Source organism: Micrasema longulum, unplaced genomic scaffold (assembly GCF_059751315.1).
Source record: "Micrasema longulum isolate JH-2025_06_02 unplaced genomic scaffold, ASM5975131v1 h1tg001185l, whole genome shotgun sequence".
NCBI lineage: Eukaryota > Metazoa > Arthropoda > Insecta > Trichoptera > Brachycentridae > Micrasema > Micrasema longulum.
Genome location: NW_028278372.1, coordinates 59,391 through 85,379, shown reverse-complemented (window position 1 = coordinate 85,379; position 25,989 = coordinate 59,391). Strand labels below are relative to the sequence as shown.

The 25,989-nt window shown below is 31.3% G+C and overlaps 1 protein-coding gene across 1 annotated transcript in view; it reads left to right on the top strand.

The window, feature by feature from the left end:
• LOC148276599 (uncharacterized) overlaps window positions 1–24,185 on the top strand; it is a 128,847-nt gene extending 104,662 nt beyond the window's left edge. The window contains exons 3-4 of the mRNA XM_088234046.1: window positions 17,271–17,364; window positions 24,027–24,185. Of these exons, the coding sequence (XP_088090172.1) occupies window positions 17,271–17,364; window positions 24,027–24,185 (253 nt within the window). The remainder of the gene's footprint in view (window positions 1–17,270; window positions 17,365–24,026) is intronic.
• The last annotated feature ends 1,804 nt before the right edge of the window (window positions 24,186–25,989 follow it).

Below are 25,989 nucleotides of genomic sequence, written 5' to 3'. Positions count from 1 at the left end.
GAAATTCCTTTAGCGATTCAGAAAATGTCTTTGTTCTACTGTTTTTATAATTAGGCGCATTACTAAATGATTAATTTCTTTTTAAGAACCTTAAGTCTGACGAAAACGTTGGTAGAGCAACATTAATCTTACCTTGATTTTATATAAATAGTTTTTTTAAAACAGTTGGATTAAACACAAAATTATGCTTTACCGTGTAACAACTGTAAAGGTTTTTTATTATATTACTGTAGCTGTGAATAATGAAAAGCGTTGTTTCTTAGCAGGAATTTAATTTTGAAAGATTAAACTTTAAGCCAGTGGGTCTCTGGTACTGCGAAACCCGCAAAAATAGGGATCAAGGATCACGCCTGGTGTTTCGGGAGCTAGAGACGAGCTAGCTAAGCACGAAGGAGAAAGAAGAAGAAGGTCTATTTCACTGCCTTATATAGCTCCACATAAAAACCAAAAAAAATATCTAATGCACTGGAATCTACCCTAAGAAACTAAACAAATCCATCCAGCCTATCTGCAAACATTCGGTCATATTTGAAATACGTTTTATCAAACTAACTGGTATAGTATTATTCTTAAAGGTAGAGGTCAGTGCTATGCAAGTTTCTGACGTCAATGCGACATGTAAAGATATGTTGTAACGGATCCCCGTTAATAGTTCTCTCCCTCCAAGTCCAGGTTTATAAAAAGCCTGTCTACTGTGTGAAAGGCGAGAGTTCTCATTCTGCTAAATCTTTCCTTCCAATCCCAAATCCATAAAGTATCAAGGCATTCGATATAGAGCAAGCTCCTTAATATTATCATGTTAAACCAGTTGTCTGCCGAGGATAAGACTTGTTTTATGATGTAAAGCATCACATTCATATATAATGTATATGGGTGTTTCTTCATTTGCGCTGTAGAACCTACATCTAGAAGCTTCAGAAAGGTTCATTCTAGCAAGGTGTTTGTTAAATCTGCCGTGCCCTGTAAGAACTCTAGTAGTAACTCTCACTTGATTTTGGCTGAGCTTAATTAGGTCGAAAGCAAACTTGGTTTAAGATAACTGGTACAAGAAGAAGTTTTAAAACTTAAAAATTGTTTTTAGGCGTTGCCCAGTGGGTTTATTGGTTTAGCCAGATTAATTTTACCCCCACGATAAAGGTTCCAGCTCTTTCACTTCACAAAAGTCAACAGATAGAAGAGTTGGGGAAAATGAGATGTTTAAACAAAGGCAGAATGCTGAATATTACACAGTGTATAAAGTGGCCCATTAAACCAGCCAATGACAGGTCATAAATTCTGTAAATGCCTAGGCTTCAATATCTGTTGCAACAAATTTAGATCTCTATTTTAGATAAATAAAACATTTATAAGTTATGAGACAGATTATGAAGACACAAAACACAATTAAAGATAATGTATATTGTCACTCACGTCCTCAAGAAAAATGTTTTTGAAAGATTTATTTTGAATATTTGAAATAAAGAAGGGATGAGTCGTTCGTTTTTTACGTTATAAAGTTATAAACAAAATTTTCAGTGCCTTCGCCAGAATCTACATAGGCAATTACTAGAAGAAACCCCGTAAATTGATATCCCTGCACATATAAAAGACTCAAAATTTAAAACAAATTTTAAAATAAAAATAACTGCACATGTAAATAGTGTAGCAAGAGATTTTTTTGAAAAATATATGTAAATCAATAAACGTAGTACTTTATATAATTGGTACACTTTTTTTAAATATTTTTATGTACTTCATTGCTTTCTATTTGTTTTAATATCTATTATACTATATTATTTATGTTTTAGTAACATATATTCTTGGCACATATATATACTTAATATTTGTATAATAATGATTTTTAATTTCTTACATTTGATTAGCTAGGCATTTATAATTCAGTAGTTTTAGTTATTCTTTTTTATGTTATTGTTTTATTAGTATAGAACTACTTACGCTCTAAAAATAAAAAATCTCTATCTTAGAACAGGCTGTGACATGTTAGATTGAGACTATCATAAACAGAGAACACTCCGTTTTCATTTTACATTTATTGGTTTTATATAGATTCCCTGTTATTAAGGATGTATATCATTTTTTGCAATAAATTTATAAAAAAATAATTAAAATAATATGTACAAATAATTCTAGAAATTATTGAAAGTTTAAAGAAAGGAAAATGTTACACAGAATGTAGTGATAACTTAAAAATACCAGTCATCAGTCTAAAGTAGCCTTTCATTCCCTTCTCGGAAATGTTTATTCTGTGTCTGTTCAAATATCAATACATCTTCAGGTAAATATTATTTTTTATCATAAGTTCTAACAAAATTTCAATTTTAACAAAAAAATCTTGAAGCCAACGCTTTGTTGTTGCAAAAACACATAAATAAACTTTCTTTTCTGGAAAGTTCCACCCAAATATTCGAAGTCATTTTGTCGACAAAACTTGAAGAGAAAACCACAATCGCTATAAATTTATCATTTTTCTTATATTAAATATGATAATCCAAGATCCAGTTTGTGGAATCTTCTTTTATAAAACTTCCGAAGGATATCATTTTGGAAGAAAATTTTCATAAATATTTTATAAAAATTTGCCGCATTTATGGATTCTCATTATCATATTAGACCCAACAAAATCATTCAGTCTAGAGAAAGCCTAGAAAAGTATACTTATCAAAACAAAAATATCCCATGTGAAATATACTATGTTAATCTAAATTCATTACATATTTTTTTGTGAGTAAAAGCGCTAGTTGATGCATGCATTTATTTATGATTAATAAGTAGAGACTGATAAGTATTAAAGTACTAAATTGATGTACAAGATTGCAGTCTACCTTTGTTGTTTCGTCTAGTAGGCAGAATATTTTGTGAATTCGCCAATCGTCAGACTACACCGGCTCAACAACGAGTATGGATAAATTTATATGTTTCATTTTCTATTGTCAGTAATTAGAATAAAAATTCTTACGGCGATATAATCAAAAAATTATTTTTAAAACATTATTCGAATGTTGTAAAAATCACTTCAATCACTTAAAAATACCTACTGTAAACTTTATTTTTTTGCCTGAAACTATTATAATTTTTTCAGAAACATTTAATTTGCACCTATCTACATTTACGTAATATTTTAATTTCATTCATATTTATTTGTTTATTTGATTGGGTAAACAAACAGCATGTACAAAATGTATTGACAATATTTTTGTAGGACACCCATGCACACAAAAAGTTTTTAACACTGACAAGATGTGAAACAGAACAAATATTTAAAAACGATAAGAAATTAAAAAGATGCGTAAAATAATAAAATTAGGTAAATATCTGTTTCTCTGAATATTATTTTGGGTTTTGATTTAAATTTACATTTATTTTTGAGTTTTATATAAAATTATTGCAACAGAGAGGGAAAACATTTTTGAGAAGGGAATATGGAAGTCTACGCATTTACGAGACTTATAACTTGTCATTGGCTGGTTTAAGTGGCCACTTAACACACTGTGTAACATTCAACATTCTGTCTATGTTTGAACATCTATATTTCTTCAAGTTTTTATTTGTTGACCTTTGTGAAATCGAAGAGCTGACACCTTTATTGATGCGGGTCGACATTTTATTTTCAGACTTTGCCTAATATCTAGGTGAAATAATTCACTCGGAATCTCACCCGCATCAGGTGTCAGTTCTTAAACTTCACCAAAATCAACAGAAAAAAAATTAAATAAAAAAAGATTTTTAGAATGGTGAATGTTCATCATCATCATCATCATATCCTTTCCGCACCTAATGGTGCATAGGACACTGCATTGGTGCACCACTCGCATTGTATGTTGATCATTTTTGTTACATGAAGATAAAATGATCAGTCTTACGCTTTAGCGACCAGTCAAGGGACTATGAAATATTCTCGTGTGAAAACACCCCTACAAATAAATATTTCATATCAGCCATCTCTGGAATCGACCCCGAGACCCCTTGCATGGTAGCCGCTGACCATTACACCACAAGGCCGACATGGTGAATGTTGCACAGTAAATAAAGTAGCCACTTAGACCAGCCGATGACAAGTCATAAGCTCTATAAATTTCTAGACTTCTATATTCCCTTCCATAAAATGATCTTCATATCTTTTGTAATATATTCATGAAATGTGGTGTTCTCAGCAAATTTAGATTAAATATAGCTCTTTACGCCTATATTTCACTTAGTATAAATAATAATAAACGTCATATAAATTTAAACGAATGTAACAGTTTTAACATTGTTTACAGAGAAATTCCGAAATTGCGAAATAAATTAAAAATATAATTATTTAACAATCATAATGAATTTTATTCATAAATTAAAAATATTATCTTTATTTATCTTTTTCTCACCTTCGCGTTTCGCTATCTTGCATCCCCCCTCACCTGCACATCTCTGAAGTAATTTCCTCCTCGCGGGACGATTAGGGCGGTTAATTAAGTACAGATCCCCTCCCTATCTCTCACATTACCCCTCCACAACGTGCTTCTTAGTATCGAATAAATCACATCAGACTGAATACAGGGTTGCTAAAACGTAACACTGTTGTTCCACATAATATAATCGTGTTAATAACACAATTAATGTGTTCAAATAAAAGGAAGTGGGTAAGATTACATTTGACTGGGCAACGAAGCATTTAGTAAATACTCTATGGTATTGTAAAAATGAATTACGTTGTTCAGGAGTTATCGTTTATCTGTTCAATCCTTGATAATCTGATACAATTAAAAGATATCAAAAATTTTCATACACATAATTACTTTAATAACGTAAACAGTACAATAAAAACTACTCAAAACGTATTACAAAACGCGTATAATACAATTTTATTAAAAAAAAAAAAAAATTCAAACATTCTTAGAAAACATATTACAACAGATATGAAGAATATCTTTGAGAAGGTAATATAGAAGTCTAGGTATCTACAGGGCTAATGACCTGTCATTGACTGATTTTAATGGCCACTTAACACACTGTGTAACATTCACCATTCGGCCCATATATAACCATCTTTATTCCTTCAATTTTAGAATGGTGAATGATGAGCGGCCTCCGTGGTGTAGTGTTCAAGACGCTTGACTTACGCACGGAAGGTTCCGGGTTCGATTCCCGGTGAGAACACAAAAAAATTTAAATGTTATTTTTCTCAAGCCTTGGTGTTCTGTAATGTAATTCACCACTATAATTGGGCCTCTTAGCCTGTTGTGGTGCAAAAAAAATCGTTCATCTGTTGATGTTTGTGAAGTTAAAGAGCTTAATCTTTATTATAGCATCGAAACAGTATAGATGTTCAAATATGGGCAGAATGGTAAATGTTGTCCTAATCAGTGCATGTGCTTATTAAAATGCATGTCATGTTGGTTTAATATTTTTGTGCAACAACTATGGTGAAGGTTTATATTGGATTTGCATGTTGGTTTAAGAGATAGATACGTCTCGAAACCGGTAGACATAGAAAAGTCGGCAAGTGGTTATAAACAAATATTTAATTACATTAAGTAAAATGTTTGACCACAAAGTTAATGCGAAAAATATTAATAATACATAATAACGTGTGTTATTTGCAACTTAATAATTAGAACACTCACAAAAATATATATCTCTACTTCAACACTAAAAAGAACTAACTGTCTTTGTATTGAATTTTGTAATTAGGCTACCACTTTTGCACATGCTGCAAAAGCAATGAAACTAGTCATTGGTATTACAAAATTGAGAATCTAAATATAAAAAAACATTGATCTTTAAAAAAAACTCTTCAGAAAATACCTATTATACATTAAGCAAATGTTTTAGTACTTATTTTTGTCGGCATTTATTTGTTTATCTTCCTGTCTTTCTCGACACAACATGTTGTAGCTGTCGTTTACGTAAGTTCGAAAAAAGTTGGAAGTTTAGAAGCGAGTGGAGGAAAAATAAAGGAAATAATGTTTCACTTCTTTTAGTATCAAAACGAGCACCTTTTTCAACAGATGTCTCAATGAAAGTAAATTCTAGATTTTTCTACTTTTCTTTTTAAAGTAACATTAAAAGAAGCAACTAAAGCGCAATAATTACGTTGCTGCTTTTGAGAGAGCATTCTTTCAAAGGAATTTAATTTTGAAAATGAACGGCAAAAGGTAAAAAAAAAGGAAAAATTTCAGATAATATTCCATGGAAAATATTTTACAAGATCATTTCCAAGACGTTTATTTAAAAATAAATTATTCTTGTTTGTTTATCAGATTCTATATTTGATAAAAAATATGAATTAATGAATAAATTCTGTACCTTAAAGGATAAAACATTGAAGTCCATTTTTTGCCGCATTGAAGTTTAAAATACCGAAATTATCGCAATATTTATTTATTATTGATATACGGCATTTCTGCTATTAACATACATGTGGTTTAAAGAGTGCTTAAAAATAAAAAATAAAAAATTTAAAAAAACGAGTATGATGTATTAATATACTCATAAATACACATTATAAATTACTTGAAATACATATATATTTTAAAGAAATTAAACAATAACAAAATACATTAATCAATCAAATTATATCTATTCCAACCCAATCTCCTGAAGTTAATTTGCTCTTTTTGATAAAAATATGTTGGTCGCTTTATTTTTTAAATTAGGCAGAGATAAACTAAATATAGTCAAATATGATGCATATTCATTCCCGGTGTTCTGTAATCTAAAAGTAGGTGAGTTATATTGAGCTACCGTTCGAGAATTTCGACATTTAAATATTGTAAATATTTTGCTTAACCTAGGTGGTACATATAATGAAATAAATTTCAGTAGATCAGGGGTATATACGTAGCCTAGTCCACTTTCGTCGTAAAAATGTATTTTTAAGATGGAAAAAAAATCTGAAGTACAATCATCAGCATCATCATTCTATGTCCGCTCCCTAGTTAAAGCATATGGTATCCACAAAGAGCCTTCATGCATCTCTATTGGCTGCCAACTCCTCTGCGTCCTCCCAAGTCAGGTTCTCGTCTAGAAGTTCTGACATAAACTGTCTACGAACAATCTATTTATCCATTTTATGTTATCGTTTAATTTTAAGATGTATTTTTATAAAGTGTATTATTGTTATTATATTTCTATGTAAATAATATATGTATGGAAAAAAAAAAAATACGAAAATATATACTTTGGAAATATGTGTCTCTATCTGTTTTTCTTAAAATATTTATTTCATATACCGTTTTCATTAAATATTTAAAGTCAAACATGTCGGGAATCAAACCCGCAACACTTATTAAAACAAAACACTTATCCAGAGTTCGGGTTTTATTTTACAAGCCATTATTTGTTCCACTTTCACGCGGACAGTTAAATACAAAGATATATAGGTACTTACTTAATACGAGTAGAAACATATTTTAGTTCTGAAAACATTCTAACAAACATTATAATTAGGTTAAAGTTGGTTCAATAGTAGTCGTTCAAAATGTAAGTTGTTTGCGTCATTAGTTAAAATAAATTGATATACTTTCGTAAAGTTCATATTTTGTGACGACCGCTTAACCGTTAGTGCTCACAGTGATACACGCCGAGCGCCTTACGGTTAACTTAAAACTTGTGGGAGGAGATGAAAACGCCAACTGTAATTATTTATTTTATTTTGGTAAACAAGCTTTGTTTACAAACAAAATTAGTCGAAAATGTATTCTCCTTCATTATTTTACAAAAAAAATTGACAGTAATTCTAAGTATCTTCACCGTACACAGCGCAAATAACGCGAGTAGCTTTATTCCCTCGATTGAACGCGAACTGAACGAGGCGAGGTGTAGAAAATGCTCCCTTTCGTCTACTTGGCATTCTCTTTTGGAGGCTTGTTATCAAATACAATAATATTTGTAACGTAAAAGCAAACGCAATATCTTGTAAAGCAGAAAATTTTATTTCGAACGACGTATACCATTTTGTTTTACTTTTGTTGTTCATTTTAAAATTTTGAAAAAAACAGACACAGCTAACACATAATTTGAAAAAGGTTAAAAAGATTGTTTTTTAAATCAGGAAAAAGAAAAAATAAAAAACATACCAAAAAAATACAACGTGCATAATTTATTAAATATTTGATTATTACCACTTACCGACTTTTCTATGTCTACCGGTTTCGAGATGTTCTCGTCTCTTCGTCAGGACAACCAAAGTGCAAAACCCACTAAACACCTTCACCATAGTTGGTGCAAAAGAATATAAAACCAACATGCCACGCCTTTTATTGGTTGTAAGAAACAGAAGTTTGATGTTGTGTGAGAAAAAGTTTTATAAAGAGGGAAGAGATGAAAGGAAGGGCGTAGATTTGATTGATAACCATTACAATTGAAAATCGTATTGCACGTTGGTTTAATTGGTATTCTGACGAAGAGACGGATACATCTCAAAACCGGTAGACATAGAAAAGTTGTGTATGAGAGCGATACGGCGAGAGGAGATACGGCTCACTGGGTCATATACTCGGATTACGGATGCCTCCCGAGAGCCTTAACTACGCTTGCCACATTACAAGGTACCCGATTCTTGTGGTTCTGGACGTCAATGGCTGACAGTTCGTCGGCTTTTTACGTCTTAACTAAGGGACGTGGACCTTACTTGAGAGGAGAGAGGTCTGCACAGATTTTGTGAAAACCATGCGCTCCACCTAGGGAGCGGACATGGATTAAGTCATTTACATACTCAAAGGGTACAATACATAAAACAAATAATAGCACATCTTTCATGCAGAGAACAATAGAATATTCGCGATTCGTTGTAATTTTGAATATCTCTTTCAATAATTTACAAAAGGTCACCTTACGCTCCAACGGAATCTGTATTGCTTTATTTAAGTTTCCGAAATCCCGTCATAAAGGCCAGAGGGTTTAATTCCTTTGTGAAATACAAACAGGAAATTACGAAAAGCTCAACCCCTCAGAGGGGCGCGATAAAGATGATCTTCGGGATTTAAACTTGTACCCGCGAAGCTCCCTCCACAGAAAAAGCTCCCATTCAAACAACTAACTAAACTTTCCTCATTTCGAATCACTCGCGAATCACACTTCCTGGATGTAATGATTCCGAGCTCAAATTTATCTTGCATTTAAATGCACGTATTTTCAGTAGGTTCAGCTCCTATTCTACACAAAACTTTAATTACTGAACCTTCGACTTCGACAAGTCACAAAAGAAATCAAGTATAAGAATTCGAATACCTATTTGGAGTTATTTTTTTAAATAATTTTAAAGTAACTCACACTAAAACATTGTTTATGTTTAAAATAAGTATAGGTGCAGGGTCCTACACGAAAATTGAGAACATACATTATTTCTTTAAAAGATTGTGAATATTTAAAATCATTAATATTTAAAGCATTAACTTTGGGGTCAAACATTTTACTAAATGCTATTAAATATTTGTATATAACCACTTACCGACTTTTCTATGTCTACCGGTTTCAAGTTTTCTTAATTCTTTCGAAGTGAAGTCCGAATGCAGTAATTAATTAATTAATTAATTAAAATTAATTTCTATTAAGCTTATCCCCTCCCTCCATCCCCTCTACTTTTATCGTTAATTCTCAAACAAGATAATATTTTCATAATTTAATCAGTGCATGTGCTTATTAATAGGCATGTCGTGTTGGTTTTATATTTTTGTGCAACAACTACGGTGAAGGTGTATAGTGGGTTTTGCATGTTGGTTTGCGTGTTGGTTTAAAATTGGTGTCCTGGCAAGAGACGGGTACATCTCAAAACCGGTAGACATAGAAAAGTCGGTTAGTGGTTAAATACAAATATTTAATAACATTTATTTAAAATCATTAAATATATTTCTCGTTTCTTCGGGTAAATCATTGTACAAGATAGGGGTAATTTGTTGGCTTACCCTTTTTTGTCTCTGGTTTCATAATGTATGTCATAGTATGTTAAATATTTTTTTTAATTAAATTTAAAGACCCATTAAAGCTGCGTCGAGAAAGATAATATTTTGTGCTCATTTTTTGAGAGGAAAATATGGAAATCACAGAATTTTCTAGAGCTGGCCAATGGGCCGGGCCAATGATCTATTTTGATATCTATCAATTTTGATAAACTAGGGGGCAAAATCTAATAGTATACACAACTGCCGTTTATCTAAAAATAAATAGGTAAATATTGTTTGAGTAATATAAATAAAAACAACCTTGTTTTTAACAACATTTTCTTTTCTACCAACCGACTTCAAAGCTACACAAGATTCTTTATCGAAGTATACTTAACTAATGAATTATATCCTATTTTATTTTATTAATGCTGGGTATGGAGATAATAAATTAAGTATTTTTGCCTTATAAAGGTGGGAAGCTTAATGTGAGATGGGTACGATCTTTGAAACTAGGCAAGAGTGGACTAAAGGAAATATTTTTTATCTGGTTATTTATTTCTTATTATGAATTACTTTTTTAATTCAAAAATTATCAAGTTGTCTAATTGAAATATTATATTTTCTGCATGAAGAACTTTGAATCCAATGCCTTTATTGAAATTATGATTTTTTTCTATAAAATGGTTTGTGAATTCAAAAAAATATTTTTTTTAGGCACCTTAAGTGAGGCATACCCTGATTAAGAAGTGAATAAACACACGGTTAGTGCTTCAAATACAAAATTTTAAATATTCTTGAATTGTTTTTATATACTATTTTTAATTGACTCGCGTCGTGATTTATGCCATTTGAATAAAACATCTTTATTCTGTTTCATTTGTGTTCAAATACAGCGTTCATTTGAATGTTTTATAAATAATTCTACTTTGTGGAGGGTGACAGCTATTAAATGGCTGGTGATAAAATACTGGAGCTTCCCTTAATTTTCTCAAGGGAACTGAGGAATTTGTCTTTTAATTATGTATTCTGTATTTACCCAAGGCCCAAGGACCTACGCTGTTGGCCTCATTCTAATCTGTATGAATTACGTATTTCTAACCAAATTGCTCTTAATTATGGTACCAGTTTAAATCAAATTGACTTATATTACAACAGAGATGATGAATATAATTGCGAGGCTAATACGGATTTCCAGGCAATGGCATGGCTTATGATCTACCATTGATTAGTTAAACCTTTTGTGTATTGTAACGTGTTCACGCGCTCTTCTTTCCCGCGATCAAAGAACCGACCATACCAAATAAGCGTGTATACGCGCTTAACTTTTTACGGTCAAAGTCTTTAAAGTCAAGTGTACCAAAGAATTATTTTTTTTATACTCGTATTATTTGGTAACTTATGATAAAATTTAAGCGTAATACGTTTTTTAATTGTTTGATAATACAAAGAGTTTCACCTTCAGATTAATAATTTGAATAAACTGTAAAATAAATATTTGAAGCCCGAACATTATGATTTTTCGTTTTAAAACAAAAATATTTATAAAATGTACGGCTTGAATTTTAGTTTGAAATGTATTTATTATTATTTTTAATAAATGAATTTAATTAAATTGACTGGTACCTGAAACGAAAAACTGATCATCTTTCAACTATGTAAAAAAATGATCAATATTCGCTGCGATTGGTGTATCAATGCAGTGCCCTATGCACCATTACGTGTGGAAAGGAGATGATGTGTGTTAAAATGACAGTTTGTAAAATGGTGATTTAAACCAGCCAACGACGAGTTATAGCCCTGTAAATGTCAAAAGTTCCATATTACCTACTTTAAAATGTTCTCCATCCCAACTGAAATATGTTGATCTTAATAACCCCATAGTAGGTAAAATCCAATCCTTGTCTACATAAATTTGAATTAACTAAAAACTCTGTTTCTCTCATATTCTCTATTCTTTGTTCGTATTTGTTACGTATTTTAGGATTCAAAACATTCATTTTCCGCGACGCGCATTTTATAATAATGAAATCTTACTAATCACAATTTCTCTTTTATCTGTGGCCCATGATTTATGGTTACCATTTGTTGTTTGTAGCACTAGTGACTTTAAGGGGGCAATATCCGTGATTTACGGTTAGGATACAAAGTTTTCTCCGATTTTACAGCGGGTCAGGTTTGATTTTAATTAGACCGTAGTCGCACTAGAAATACCAGGTGCCTCATTCCTCGCTAACAGCCCCTTTAGTGCTAAACAAAACCTATCAATTCCTAGGACTTTGTGTGGTCGGGGCCCTTTTGATAGAAATTCAACAGAAAGTCGTCATTTTAAAATATTTTTTTCCCCTTAAATAATGAAAAATGTCAAAAACGGAATTTATAAATTTATTTACTTCTTGAAACGCCATAAATGATTTTACGACGTTTTTACACAAAACACATGTGAGAGTGACTAGGGATATATTAGGTGTTAACATAAGTTGTGTTCTTTTTTTTAAATTAAAAAATTAGCACCAAAAGTAGAACATAATGGTTAAGGTAATACTCATTTGAAATAACATTTTCTGTTCTACAAGATTAAGTATTTGCTATTACCTTATATGTATTATTTTACTTCATTACAAGCCTTAAGAATGTTAAGAACGAAAAATTGAATGGACGTGAGTATTTTCGATACCTTCTCTTCGCGTTCAATTGAAGGAGTAAAAGAGTCCACCAATAATGAGAATAAATTATTTCTTAACTTATCTGAAAAATCGTCGTCCGTGGTGTAGTGGTCAAACACAGAAGGTTCCGGATTCGATTCCCGGTGAGAACAAAAAATTCATTGTGATTTTTCTTAAGCCACGGTGTTTTGTGATGTAATTCACCACTGTAATTGAGCCTCCTGACCTGTTGTAATGCAAAAAAAATATTAAAAAATGAATATTTATTTAAATTGACCGTTTTGTTTTACTATCGAAGCTCGTTTTTAAGTTTGGAAAAAACGGACACAAGTATGTTAACATCCAATTTATAAAGTTATGTAACATCCAATTTATAAAAGTTATGTGATAGCGAAATTTTTGATAGTAGATATAACGTATTTCGAAGAGACCGTGATTATGAGAAAACACAACAGACTCTCGGTGGAGGCGTGCTTATAGCTGTCAAAAGAATGTTTTGTAGTTCTGTAGTAGATTCTTGGGACCTAACGGCGGAAGTTATTTGGATTAAAGTAAACACACTCACACATCACAAAACCTTAAATATGTTCTGTTCCTACTTTCCTCATGGAAATTCACATTTGCGAGTGATATCCGAATTTTTTGACAAAGTTTCCGATACACTCTTAACATCCCCCAATGAAATTTTCCTGATTATTGGTGATTTCAATATATCTAATGCTGCCTGGCTTTCGAATTCCAGTTTTACTCACTGCACCCTCGATCCTAAGGATGATCCACTTAGCAAGTCTCTATGTAATTTTATGTCATTTAATAACTTCTACCAGTTCAATTCGCATGCCAATACTCGTGGCCGTATTCTAGATCTAGTTATCTCCAACTTTGACTGCGTAGTCACCGAATGTGTATCCCCATTAACACTGGAAGACGCCCATCATAAGACTCTTGTAATTTTGCTCAATTTACAATTTAAAATTCTTCCCGATAATCAACGATTTGTTCGTTTATTTCATAAGGCAAACTACGATGATGTTTGTGCCCATTTAGATGATATTAATTGGTTCGATACTTTGTCTAATCTGAACATGGAAGACGCAACCCAGCAATTTTACATTGTTCTAAATGGAGTTATAAACAATTTTGTTCCCAAGCGTCTCACAAATAATAATTGCCGATATCCTCCATGGTACACTCGACCGCTAATTAAGTTAATTTCAGAAAAAAAAAAAATTCACAAAAAATGGAAAAAGTACTCTCAAGCGTCTGATTATCATACTTTTTCTTTGCTGAGGGAAAGACAAAAACGCACGAATAAGAAATGTTACCTACATTTTATCACAACTGCTGAATATAACATTAATCGAGAACCTAAACTTTTCTGGTCTTTTGTCAAGTCCAAGCGAGCTGGGTGTGATGTGCCTCTTCAAATGTCCTACAAAGATAATTTGGTAATTGGCGGTCAGAATATTTGTAATGCTTTTGCGGAATATTTCCATTCTGAATTTTTGAAAACTAATGCATCTAGTTGTAGTGTTCCTGCCGAAGAAAATAGTTTAATTGATCTTAATGCCATAGAAATAAATGAGTCATTGGTAACAAAATATCTCAAAAAACTTAAAGTCAGCAAAGGTGCTGGCTTTGATGGCATACACCCTTTTTTTATTTCTAAATGTATTAAACAGCTTGCACGTCCTCTTACTTATCTTTTTCAATTATCAATAAAGGAAGGCACGTTTCCTGAAATATGGAAAAAGGCAAATATTACACCTGTGCATAAAAAAGGAAATAAGAGTCTTGTAGTAAATTATCGACCCATTTCTCTTCTTCCCATTTTTATTAAAATCCTTGAAAATATAGTAACCGATCAGCTCTTCGATGTTATAAAACCACATATTAATCCCAATCAACATGGATTCTATAAGAAACGGTCAGTTGAATCAAATCTTTGTGAATTTACCGATATTGTTTTGAATGCAATGGATGCAGGTTTTCAGGTAGACGTTTTATATACGGATTATTCAAAGGCTTTCGATAAAATAAGTCATTCGGTCTTACTTCGCAAGCTTTGGAACATTGGTATACGGGGGAATCTGTATCGTTGGATATGTTCCTACATTAGTAACCGCAGTCAATCGGTCTCACTCAAGGGATTTAATTCATCATTTTAACCAATCCCATCAGGTGTCCCTCAAGGTTCGCATCTTGGACCCTTATTTTTTATTATTTATATCAATGATATAAGTTTATGCATTCAAAACTCAAATTTTTTGCTATACGCTGATGACAATAAAGTATTTAAAATTGTGTCTTCAATAAATGATTGCGAAGTTCTTCAAGCTGACTTAGATAGAATCTGTTGCTATTGCAAGGACAATCAGTTATTATTGAATTCTGATAAATGTCTTGTCATATCATTTACTCGAAAGAAAAAAAGTATACTATTTGACTACAAACTATCTGGGAAAATTGTCAATCGTTCAATGAAAGCGAGAGATTTGGGTGTACTGATGGATGATAAGCTTTTATTTAGAGATCACATAAATACAATAGTAGATAAGGCGTACAGACTTCTAGGGTTTATCTTACGAATCTCCAAGCCATTCTCATCACCAAATACATTAAAACTTCTTTACTATACTTATGTGCGAAGTCAACTCGAATTTGCTTCATTAGTATGGTCCCCTCAATATAATGTATATATTAATCAAATTGAAAACATTCAAAAGAAATTTATAAGGAGCCTGGAATATCGTTTTGGTAACATTGAAAATGAATACGGCGCATCTTTGATCAATTTTAATATAGAATCACTACAAAAAAGGCGCCTTAGATGATTTAATTTTTCTTTTCAAAATTCTCAATAACATAGTTGATTCGCCGTATCTTTTACAAAATATTGGTTTCCGTTGTCCTCTTCGCTATACTAGATTAAATTCCCTTTTTTATGTACCAACTTGTAAAAACAATTATACCTCGAATTCATTCATTAGACGTACCTGTAGAAATTATAACGGACTTAGTATTGATGTAGACATTTTTAACTGCACGTTGCATTTGTACAGAAAATTTCTTCATGGGGTCGATTATTTGGGATAGTTGCTGAATGTGCATCTCGAGTGGTTTATGCTATGTATATGTGCCGCATGTAATGTATATGTTTGTGTATGTTTTATATGTGCGTTCATGTGTGTGCGTGGATGGCTCGGAGTGTACATTCGGTATTTTTATTTATTTTAATTTATTACCTCCATGGAAAACGCAAATGTCAACAATTATCCTTTTTTCACTTAAAATTCTTATTTATTTTTTATTTTTTGTCACATTTAATGTTTATATCTTTTTAATTTATGAAAACTTAATTGGTCTTTTTATGTTAAAAAATTGTTGTTTTTAATACTGATTTTGTATGACTGTATGTTTTCTAAATAAAATAAAATAAAAAAATAAAAAAAAATAAGTAAGAGAAATATTAATAAGATAGACGGTGGTTGAGAGTTTAAATAAAAAGGTGATTGATCATTACTTTTCTGTCACTGTCTCGCAAATGTCTTCCCGATACTGGGTGAAAAATACAACTGTACGTCGAACTAATTTTCATCATCATCATTATTCCCTTTTCGCACCTTATGGCGCATAGAGCACTGCATTGGTTCAACAATCGCAGTGTATCTTGATATTTTTTGTAATATGATGGTACGATGATCAGTATTACGCTTCAGGTACCAGTCCAGGAACTATGAAATATTCTAGGGTAAAAACAGCTTTTTAAATAAATATTTCATGTCAATCATGTCAGGAATCGAATTCGAAACCCCTTGCATGGAAGCTAAACGCGCTGACCACTACACCACGAGGCCGACTAATTTTAAGTGACTAAAAACGACAGAATCGACGTTTTGCTGTCACGTTTTGCGCACCCTAAAACTAAAGCGACTCGTTTTGTTTTAAAGAAATTTTCTGTGTCAGTATCTTTTGCGATTATCAAAAATAGTTTTCAAACTTGTATATCTTAAGTTCGAAAACGGCAGATGAAACTTCACTTTTTGAATGGTCCTAACTCACATAATAGACATTAAAAAATAATAAAAAAACAACAGAGAAACCCCCATGATGAATATCTATAGTGTGTGAAAAAGTTACGACTCTAGTGGTATAATCCAGGGAATACAAGAATACGTTTGTGTGAAGGAAAGCCAGTTATCTTAAATTTATTTCTTTTATTTTCCTATTAAAAACAAAACTCTATATTATTTTCGAATTCATTCAACGGTTTCAAAACATCGATCTGAAAATACACGTTAAAGGTATCTCAATGACATGCTATGAGAATATCCTTTAATTAATCTTTAATAATTCTTAGTGAGGATGAGAATAACATATGTGAGGGAATGTGTGAGAGTGTGTATGTGTGAGGGGTATAATAAATATAATAAAATTCCTAAAACATATTTTAATGAAAATTTGAACGACGCGACGATAATTCATAGAAATTTTCGATATACAAGTACGTATAATATAAATTCAATGATTTTTAAAATGCTGAAAATGAAGGTTTTTATGTAAACGGTAAAATTTACTTTCGATATCTATTGGTGTGGGCTCGTACAAAGCAGCTGTAATTTCTGAAAAATGTAGAATATATGCACAACCCAATAGTGGCGCCTGTTACTCAACCTTTTAACGATCAATATGATGTAATGTTTTGTAGGTCTGCATAATAAATCATGTATTTGTATTGTTTCAGGCATAGTACATGGGCAAAGATGGTTGATAATGGTACAGGGGCCATATACATCATAGGATCTTTCAAAAGAATGCAAATCGATCCTGATTTTAAGGTAAAAAATAATTTATTTCAAACCCATGTTTGATGTAAGATGAAATTGGTTACATAAAACGTCAATACGTTTAAAAAAACAGTTATTATAATTATTTATATTTATAATTATATGGAGAAAATACCGAAGTATATGCTCCCAACGAAACGAGAATCTTTACGGATGGTAGCCTGCTCGACGGCAAAGTGGGAGCGGCATTCGTTCTTTTTGAGGGTGATAAAGAATTACCAGGCAGAACATTTGAATTAGACAATTTTTGCTAAATTTTTAAGGCTGAACTACTTGCAATACGAGAGGTTCTCGAATGGTTATTAAAAAAACAACCAGAGAGATGGGTTATTGCAAAAATATTATCAGATGGTCGTTCGGGCGTTCAAGCTATAACTGGTCGGTAAATCCATTAATTGTAGATATTCAAATTAAAATTAAGCATCTAAAAATAAAAGGGATGATCATTCAAATATGTTGGATAAGAGGACATGCCGGTATCGTAGAATGAAAGAGTGGATGAACGAGCAAGAGCCGCAACTTTTAAATGAACGATACTTTTCTTCTCAGAATTTTCCCTTAGCTTTGCTAAACGCTGTATAAAACAAAATACGCAGCAGCGTTGGGAGGATCATTACCGCGCTTCTTCTACAGGTAAAATCCCTCAAATGTTTTTCCCAACGCTGGCTGATGCAGCAAACTTCCGTCGTCATCACCAAAATACATTCGAAACGACCCAATTTTTTCCGAACACTGAACTATGAGAAGTTATCTATATAGGTTTAAATAAAGGAATGATGACTATTGTCCATGCGATGATATTTTTTCACAGAGTATCGAACCTCTGTTCATATAGTGCCCCACAGCTTACAACGCCATGATCTTGAAGCAAAATACAGGAAAGATGGAATATCCTTAACAGATGATCACATTGTCGTTAAAATTAATTATCACGCGCCACTGTTCTTGGACTTTGCATTAATGGTGATTGGATTCATAAAGGTAATAAACCAAAATTAGTGATCGAACATCTCATTTCCTCGATAAAAAAACACGAATTTTTCCGAGTACCTTAGCCTTTTACATGACGCGTAAGGCTACTAAATACAGAGGTCCAAATATATCTAAAAAAATGAAAAAATTACATATCTTTTATAGTATAGGTCTTTGTAAAACCTTTTTTATGAATAAATACAAAAAAAAGTCAAAGTCGCATTTTTGCATATCCGTTGTTGTTTTACTATCACTACGATAGATATTATATTAAATCTGCTAACATAATTTTTTGCGTTTATATGCGATTATCGAAGGATATATTATGATTATTTTCTGCATACCGAAAACGTTTGATAACTCTAGAGCATTTAAACACTAATATGGAGTGCCTTCGGGTTTGGTTACTCATGCGAACTTACTAGGAGGCCCAATAACAGTGATGAACTATATGAATCACAGAACACCCAGGCTTGAAACAAATCACTTTTATTTTTTTTGTTTTTTCACCGGGAATCAAACGTGGAATCTTCCGTTTGTGACTCAAGCGTCTTAACCACTAACTACGTCACAGGGGGCGCCAAATGTCTTGTGTCTTCAAAGTGATTTGTCAAATGAATGTCATGAATTTTTTTTGACATTTTATTTGCGATGAATCAACAAACACTTATTTAGGCTGTTGTTATATTTCTAGATTAATAATATAAACTTCCTGAATATGTAAGCTTCATGGGTTCAAAATTCCCGAGAAAGATTAATGTTAAAAACCCTGATTGATATTATTTTAATTATATTGGCAATCCGATGATTCGCTATGTTCGACATTCTAAATAAAAACCATAAAACATAAAATCGGGCAGTCTCATTTAATGAGATTTTTAAGAAGCGTGGTGGCTTTCATAATCCCTAGCAAATCATTTCGCTTGAAGACTTTTCCTGCAAAAAAATGAGCTTCGGTGAATTATCGGATTAGGTAATTAAATTTCATATGAAGAGAGCGCCACCAGAAAACCGGTTAAGTATCATTTTACTTATTTTTCCCAGTCAGTATGGTTCATTCGTTTCAGTCTAAGCGTAAACAAGTTGAAAAATGCCCACGAGGAAAATTGTTTCCACTGCCGAGTTGAGTTTCCCGCTTATTACTTGGGGATTACAGATGAATGCATGCAGTTTCCTCGGTACATCACTTAGAAGTAATCCTATTCGATTGGCAGAACTATATTGGAAATGACTTTTTTTAACTAACCTTTTTACTGATTTTTATTTATCAAAAAAATCATATGAATCTAATTTCGTAAAGGCTTTCTGGGCTAAAAGCTATGTGACCGTATGATAACTGATCACGCTTATCTTTACAAAGGACGGGTTGTTATTTTCAGGAGCAATAAATTTTAATTTTCCTGATTAATTTTATTTAATTTATTTTTAAAAAATTAACATGAATTAATAAAATAAAATAAATAAATAGATATGATAAACATTATAACAGGCTCCGTGAAATAATAATGGCGAAGAAAAAACTGCATCTTAAGCAAGGGAGTTCCTTGTTCGACACCATTGACATAATTCATTCATGATTTCGTTAAGCCTAGTATTGGATTGTTGACTTTTGATTTTTTTTTTTTAAATCGTTATTCTTCCTACAAATCGCCTCACTGAATCAAAATAATTTTCATACCAAGGACGCTAAAATGAAGATTTTTGCATAAAGTATTCATAAGTCTAGTCTAGTGTGAATATTTACGTAAAGCATTTTACCGGCAAAGGGGATGGTTTTTGCGGAAGTTGCTATGTATTCCCTCTTTAGGTTTTCTTATGTTATATAATATTGCGAAATGGAAGGGGGCTATCGTTTAAGAATAATATTTCCAGTCGGGTATTCCATATTTATTTTTATCTCGGATAAAAGCTGAGACATGAATTATTATCCCATATTATGGGCTACATAATGTGGAGATACGGCGCCATAAATGTTTTCTGCGTAATTTATTTATCAATGAATATAATAAATTTATTTTGATTTATGATTCATTTTACTTAACAAATTTTCGCTGATGATAATGGATTTCTTCAACCATCTTTTTTATAAATATTACATATTTAATAAAAATGAGTTCTTCAGACATATTACAAATGTCAAACTCAGCATATTTATTGTAATCTTGAACGTATTTATTTATTATTTCTTCCATAGTTTTCTCATCATTTTTTTTTTACATAAAATATAATGTTTCCTCACTGGAGTGTCCCGTGCCGAGGGAAACATTTAACCTAATTTGGGACATGCCTGAAATACATACTAAACGCACCGAAATCATGTGTCCGACCGAAACAAATTTTTCAACCAAAACCGAAAACGAATTTCATCTTTTCTAGTTTCGGCCAAAACCGAAACCTAAACCTTAACCAAAACTTATTAAAAAAAAAATTAATTCACCTTTGAACGCTCAAAATTACGCGTTTTTGTTTTTAAAACTTAGGAGTTCATTATCATATGTGTTTAATAAAATACACTATGAAATAAAACACATTAATTTAATAAGAAAATTTGTTTGTTTTAAGAGCTTTTAGGTTCGTTGTTATGCTATAAATATAGCTTTTAGAGCCAAACGTAATCCGAAACATCCTGACCGCAGGTTTCGGCTGAGTCGAATTTCAGGCCAATTCTTGGCTGAAACCAAAACCGCTCGTTGTAAAAAAAAACTCGTTTTATTGGCTAAAATTATCCGAAACAGAACCGAAAATTCGGTCGGTCTTTAAAAATCTTTAAAATATCATATTATAACAGATATGATGAACATTTTATAGAAAGGAACATAGAAGTCTAGGCATTTACGGGGCTTCTGACCATTAGCTGGTTTATGTAGCCACCTTACACACTGTTTAACATTTACTATTCTGCCTTTATTTGAACATCCATATTCCTTCAATTCTTCCATATTTTGATGTTTTTAAAGTTAAAGATTTAAGTCTTGCTTATTTTTAAATTATGGTAAACGATAATTTAAGACTATACTTTTTTGAGTTGTAATATTTTTGAACTCAGGCAACAACGCGGAAACAAAGATTAAATGCAATTTAAGACATCGCTTTGGAGACCTTTTGAGACAAGTCTTTAAGATGTCGTAAAAGCGATGAAACAGGTCACTGTTTATTAAAAATGTATTGACTTAAGTACCACTTCTTTTTTATTTTTACAATAAATTAACATGAACTTCCAGGAAGAAAATTTAACTAACAAACTTGATTGTTTTAAACTATGGATCAGTTGGATAAAAAAGGTTAATTTAAATAAGTTTAAAGTTCAAACATTGTTGCGTTTTCATCAAAATGGACAGTGGAGTTCGTATGAAAAAATCAAATAAAATGACTTATTTTGCGCAGTTTGACAAAAACGCAACATTTATTTATCTGTAAACTTTGAACCAAACCTTTTCAGACAAATATGTAATTTAAAGTAATATTATTTTGGTTGAATTTCGAGAGCCTTATTTTGGGTATGCAATATAAAACTTATTTAATTTTCTCAACTAACATTTGAGATATAGGCACACATAGCGGAACTTTTTCTTATATGGTAGATACGTTCTACGTAGTAGTGTAAAAAAACCACAAGAAAAAAACACTAAAAAAATTACGATAGTCGGTAAGTTTTCTTGTATAAAATACAAACAAAACATACAAACTTTTGTATTGCAGTTTTGGAATTTGATAACTATTAATAAAATCTTCACTCGATTTATTTTTTCAGAAATTTTACCAAAAAGTACCTAATATATGCTTAATTCCATTCTTTAATTGTTTTTATTTACGCAATCCAAATAAACAGTAATGTTACTAAATAATACATATTCGAAATTGTTATACAGATTGACTACTTTGGTTTAAGAGTGTTTGTTTAACTAAAAATATTTAGATATTTAATAATGCCATTTTTGATTACACTTAGTAACTTCATGATGAAAATAATACGTTTTCATAAATTACAATAATTTATGTATCCAATGAGGTGGCAAAAATTGCGTTGGCAGAAATATTTTGTTTTGTAACAAACTGGTCATAAAAGTCTAAAAAGAAACATTATGAATAAAAGATTAGAAAAATTATCATTTTTCGCCTTCACAAAAAACGTACCTACTAAATAATTTTTAATTAGTTATTGCTATTTAAATCATTTTAAAAATCAAATGATTCAAAATATTTCATAAACACGGGAAAAATGTCTGGGTTTTCTTCGATATTTGTGAAAATAAAACGAACATTAAGAAAAAAACTTTATTTCCAATTTTGAAAAAACTGTCAGGGTTATATAAATATTATGTTATATGTCGTCATGTCAAACTATCATGTGTTTTTAAGAGGGAGAGCGGTCTAACGTTTCTTCATACAAAATTTTCCCCGTATTTTCTCCCTGGATTATGGTACTCGTGAACTGTTTTTTTTACTCAATGTAGATTGTTATGATTGTTATTTTGTTTTCTTGATAAATTGCTTTTTTGGGAGCAAGGAAGGGCCGAAAACCCATCCAAGTTTATTTTTTATTTTTATTAAATTGAAAACAAATATTATACATAATTCAAATAATATTCCCAAGGAGTTTTTGTTAAAAAATCATTTAAGGACATGCAGATAACAATATTTATTTACACACGTTTTTATATTTTAAACTACAACATTATTTACGAAAGCAGAATAAAAATTATGATTCTCTACAAATTAAAGGGGTATGAAAAATATTTAAAAATAACAAAATAAACATAATACTAGGTATGGAAATAAATTCAAAATGATGTGTACATTATACAATCTGAGAAAAAAAAATTTAAAAATATAAAAAGTTTAAAAATTACCTGTAAGTATATATACAAACTGAACTAGTACGAGAGTGCAAATGTTAAAAATTCCAGGAATAAAAAAAGTTTTTTTTAAATTAACAAAATATGCGCACCCAATACAGGTTAAAAAAATATTAAAAACTTAATCAAATTACATATACATATTACAAGCTAAAAAATATAAAAAAACCCAAATTATATTTCAAAAGTATTAAAAATTACATATACAAGCAAAAACGGTAAAATATTAAAAGTTATATGTTCAAAATGAGCATTCTCTGGATAAACTAACATTATTTATTCAAAGTACTTCTGGAAAAAATAATTCTTCGATTCGCACGTTTACAAAACACCCAGTTTTACTTGCCGTCTTTGGACGTACGGTACAAAAATGATAAATAATTTTGATAAATGAAGCACAGAAAAATTCATTCTTAGACTCTTTTTTAAAAAAAAAAACCAAATCGGTTCAGTTTTAGGGATGCGGAAAATAGGACAACTAAGCCTTGATTTTGTCGATTTTAGTCCGACGCCGACGTGCAGTTGTATTTTTCGTAAAATATCCATTATTTCCACTACATATTCTCTTACGGTTGATTTTAAATTTGTCTCCAATATAATTTTATATAAACATAACCATTTCGCTATTTTCCAAAATACAAATCAATCAAATTTGTCAACTGCATACCTACAAGGAATAAATTGAAAACATGAGAGATTATTTATTTCCATTTCTTATGAAAAAATGGACCGACCTTACATCATCTTTCTACACGATGTATATTGTGAAACCTTGGTTTAATCTTTTGACAATTGCCATAGTCTTATTTGCCTTTTTTGTTTCAGTTATACCTGACTTCAAATGTCACTTCTTCTGACTTCAACATGGGCTACTCCATGACTGGTACCCTGGAGCGAGGCTGCAAGAAGACCAACACTTTCCAGATGACGCACTTCGCCGTCATTAGGAGGAAGGACTTCGAGTCCGGTAGGGACAAGACATAGGGCAAACTTCCCGGGGAGTGTGGCAGCTGCGTGAGCTTTATAGAATGCTGAGAGTTCGTTTCTGGAAAACTTTGGAAAATTCTAGAACATTCTAGAAAATTCTGGAAAACTCTCAAAACTTCTAGAACATTCTGGAACACCGTAGGCGCAGTCATTGCAACCCTGGGAAGGAAAACAATGAGTAGGTCTCAGGATAATGTGAAATTGTGACGATAAAGATGGAAAAATTGTTGACTAATAAATGGTTCGTCAGTTTGTATCCTAATAAATATGACAGGAAAATATGAATACTGACAAAAACAGAGGCGAAGAAAAAGTAAATCCAAACTCATATTATAATTTAATGAGTGTTTTTTTTTTTGAAATAAAGAAATATTTGCGTTCTTATGATTGAGGGCCATTTTCAACGAGTTGTAAATAACTCACTTTTAGAAAATGGGAATCAAGTTGGGGTAGAGTGAGTTTCGAGCCACGGACCTTTGGCTCGTGAGTCCGAGACACTAGCCACAGGACAACAACCCGACCAACGTAACGTTTATAGTGACTTCCTACTTGCTTTTTTTGTACTGTAAACATTTTACTCATTGAGAGTTATTTAGGATTCGTAATGAGACCGAGCATAAAAAATGACTGTATTTTTTGCACCACAGAAAATATTAAAAATAAACGAAATAATTTTCACTTAGCGCTTCAAGCAATTGTGTTTGAGACTTTTAGACACAGTAAATTTAGTTTCATAAAAATACTTGTTTAGAACTTTTGCATACTGCTTTAAACTTTATCTCAATAAATACGAATATTTGTAAATGTAATTTAATCAAGAGTAAATGCGTAACACATTTCAACGTGATTTTATTGTCTTTGAAAATATTAAACCTCGATTAATAAATTTATTTGATTGTTAATATTTTGTTACAAATAAAAATAACGTTTGTCGCAAATAAACTTTTTTAACAGAGCTCTATAATAAAAATAGTAAAAACTTCATATTATGTACTTATAATTATAGAACAGAAAGGTTATAATATCAATTCACTTATTACAAGTGATATTATTTACCACCAATAAAATTTAAATCTCGTGATATGCATACAATTCAATTTTTGAGCACTTTGGAGTTCAATTATTCTTTTGAAAATCATTTTTGCTGTACGTTTATGTTCATTTTCAGTATTTTTTACGCTCTTAAGAAAACCAATACAGGTGAAAAGTATTTTTATAATTGCTTGATTACATTCAATCATTAAAAGCACCCATTTCAAAGATACAATTCTAAACATATACCTGAAAAGATAATTATGCCTAATTACGCAGTCCAGAGGTAATTTTGATTATTTATCAGCCAGGCTTAAAATTTTCTACGATTTGATATTATTTTATATTTGATAAGATTTCCAATTTCAAAAAAGGGATTAGTTATTCAATTAATTGAAATTATTTTAGTTTCTCAGAAGATTATTTGTTTTGAAAATATTAATACAAAAGATACTTCCGTTTTATATTCAAAATAAAAAAACAAATCCCTGAAACGGAAAGTTCTCTATATTTAATTCTCTTTGAGACAATCTGCGTCAAGTTATGAGGTTCATGAGACATCTTTGATGGATGTAATATCTCTTTTACCTACCTCTGAGTTGTGACTGATGACGCCTTCGTAATGTTATATTGATGATACTATAGTGTTCAGTATGTCACTTTTTATGTCCTAAAAAGTCTAGAAAGGGAAGCTTTTGTTCCAAGAAGTGATTTATTTTACGTCAAGCGGATCCCTAAGACCCAAAGGCAAGGAAACTAAATGTGATCG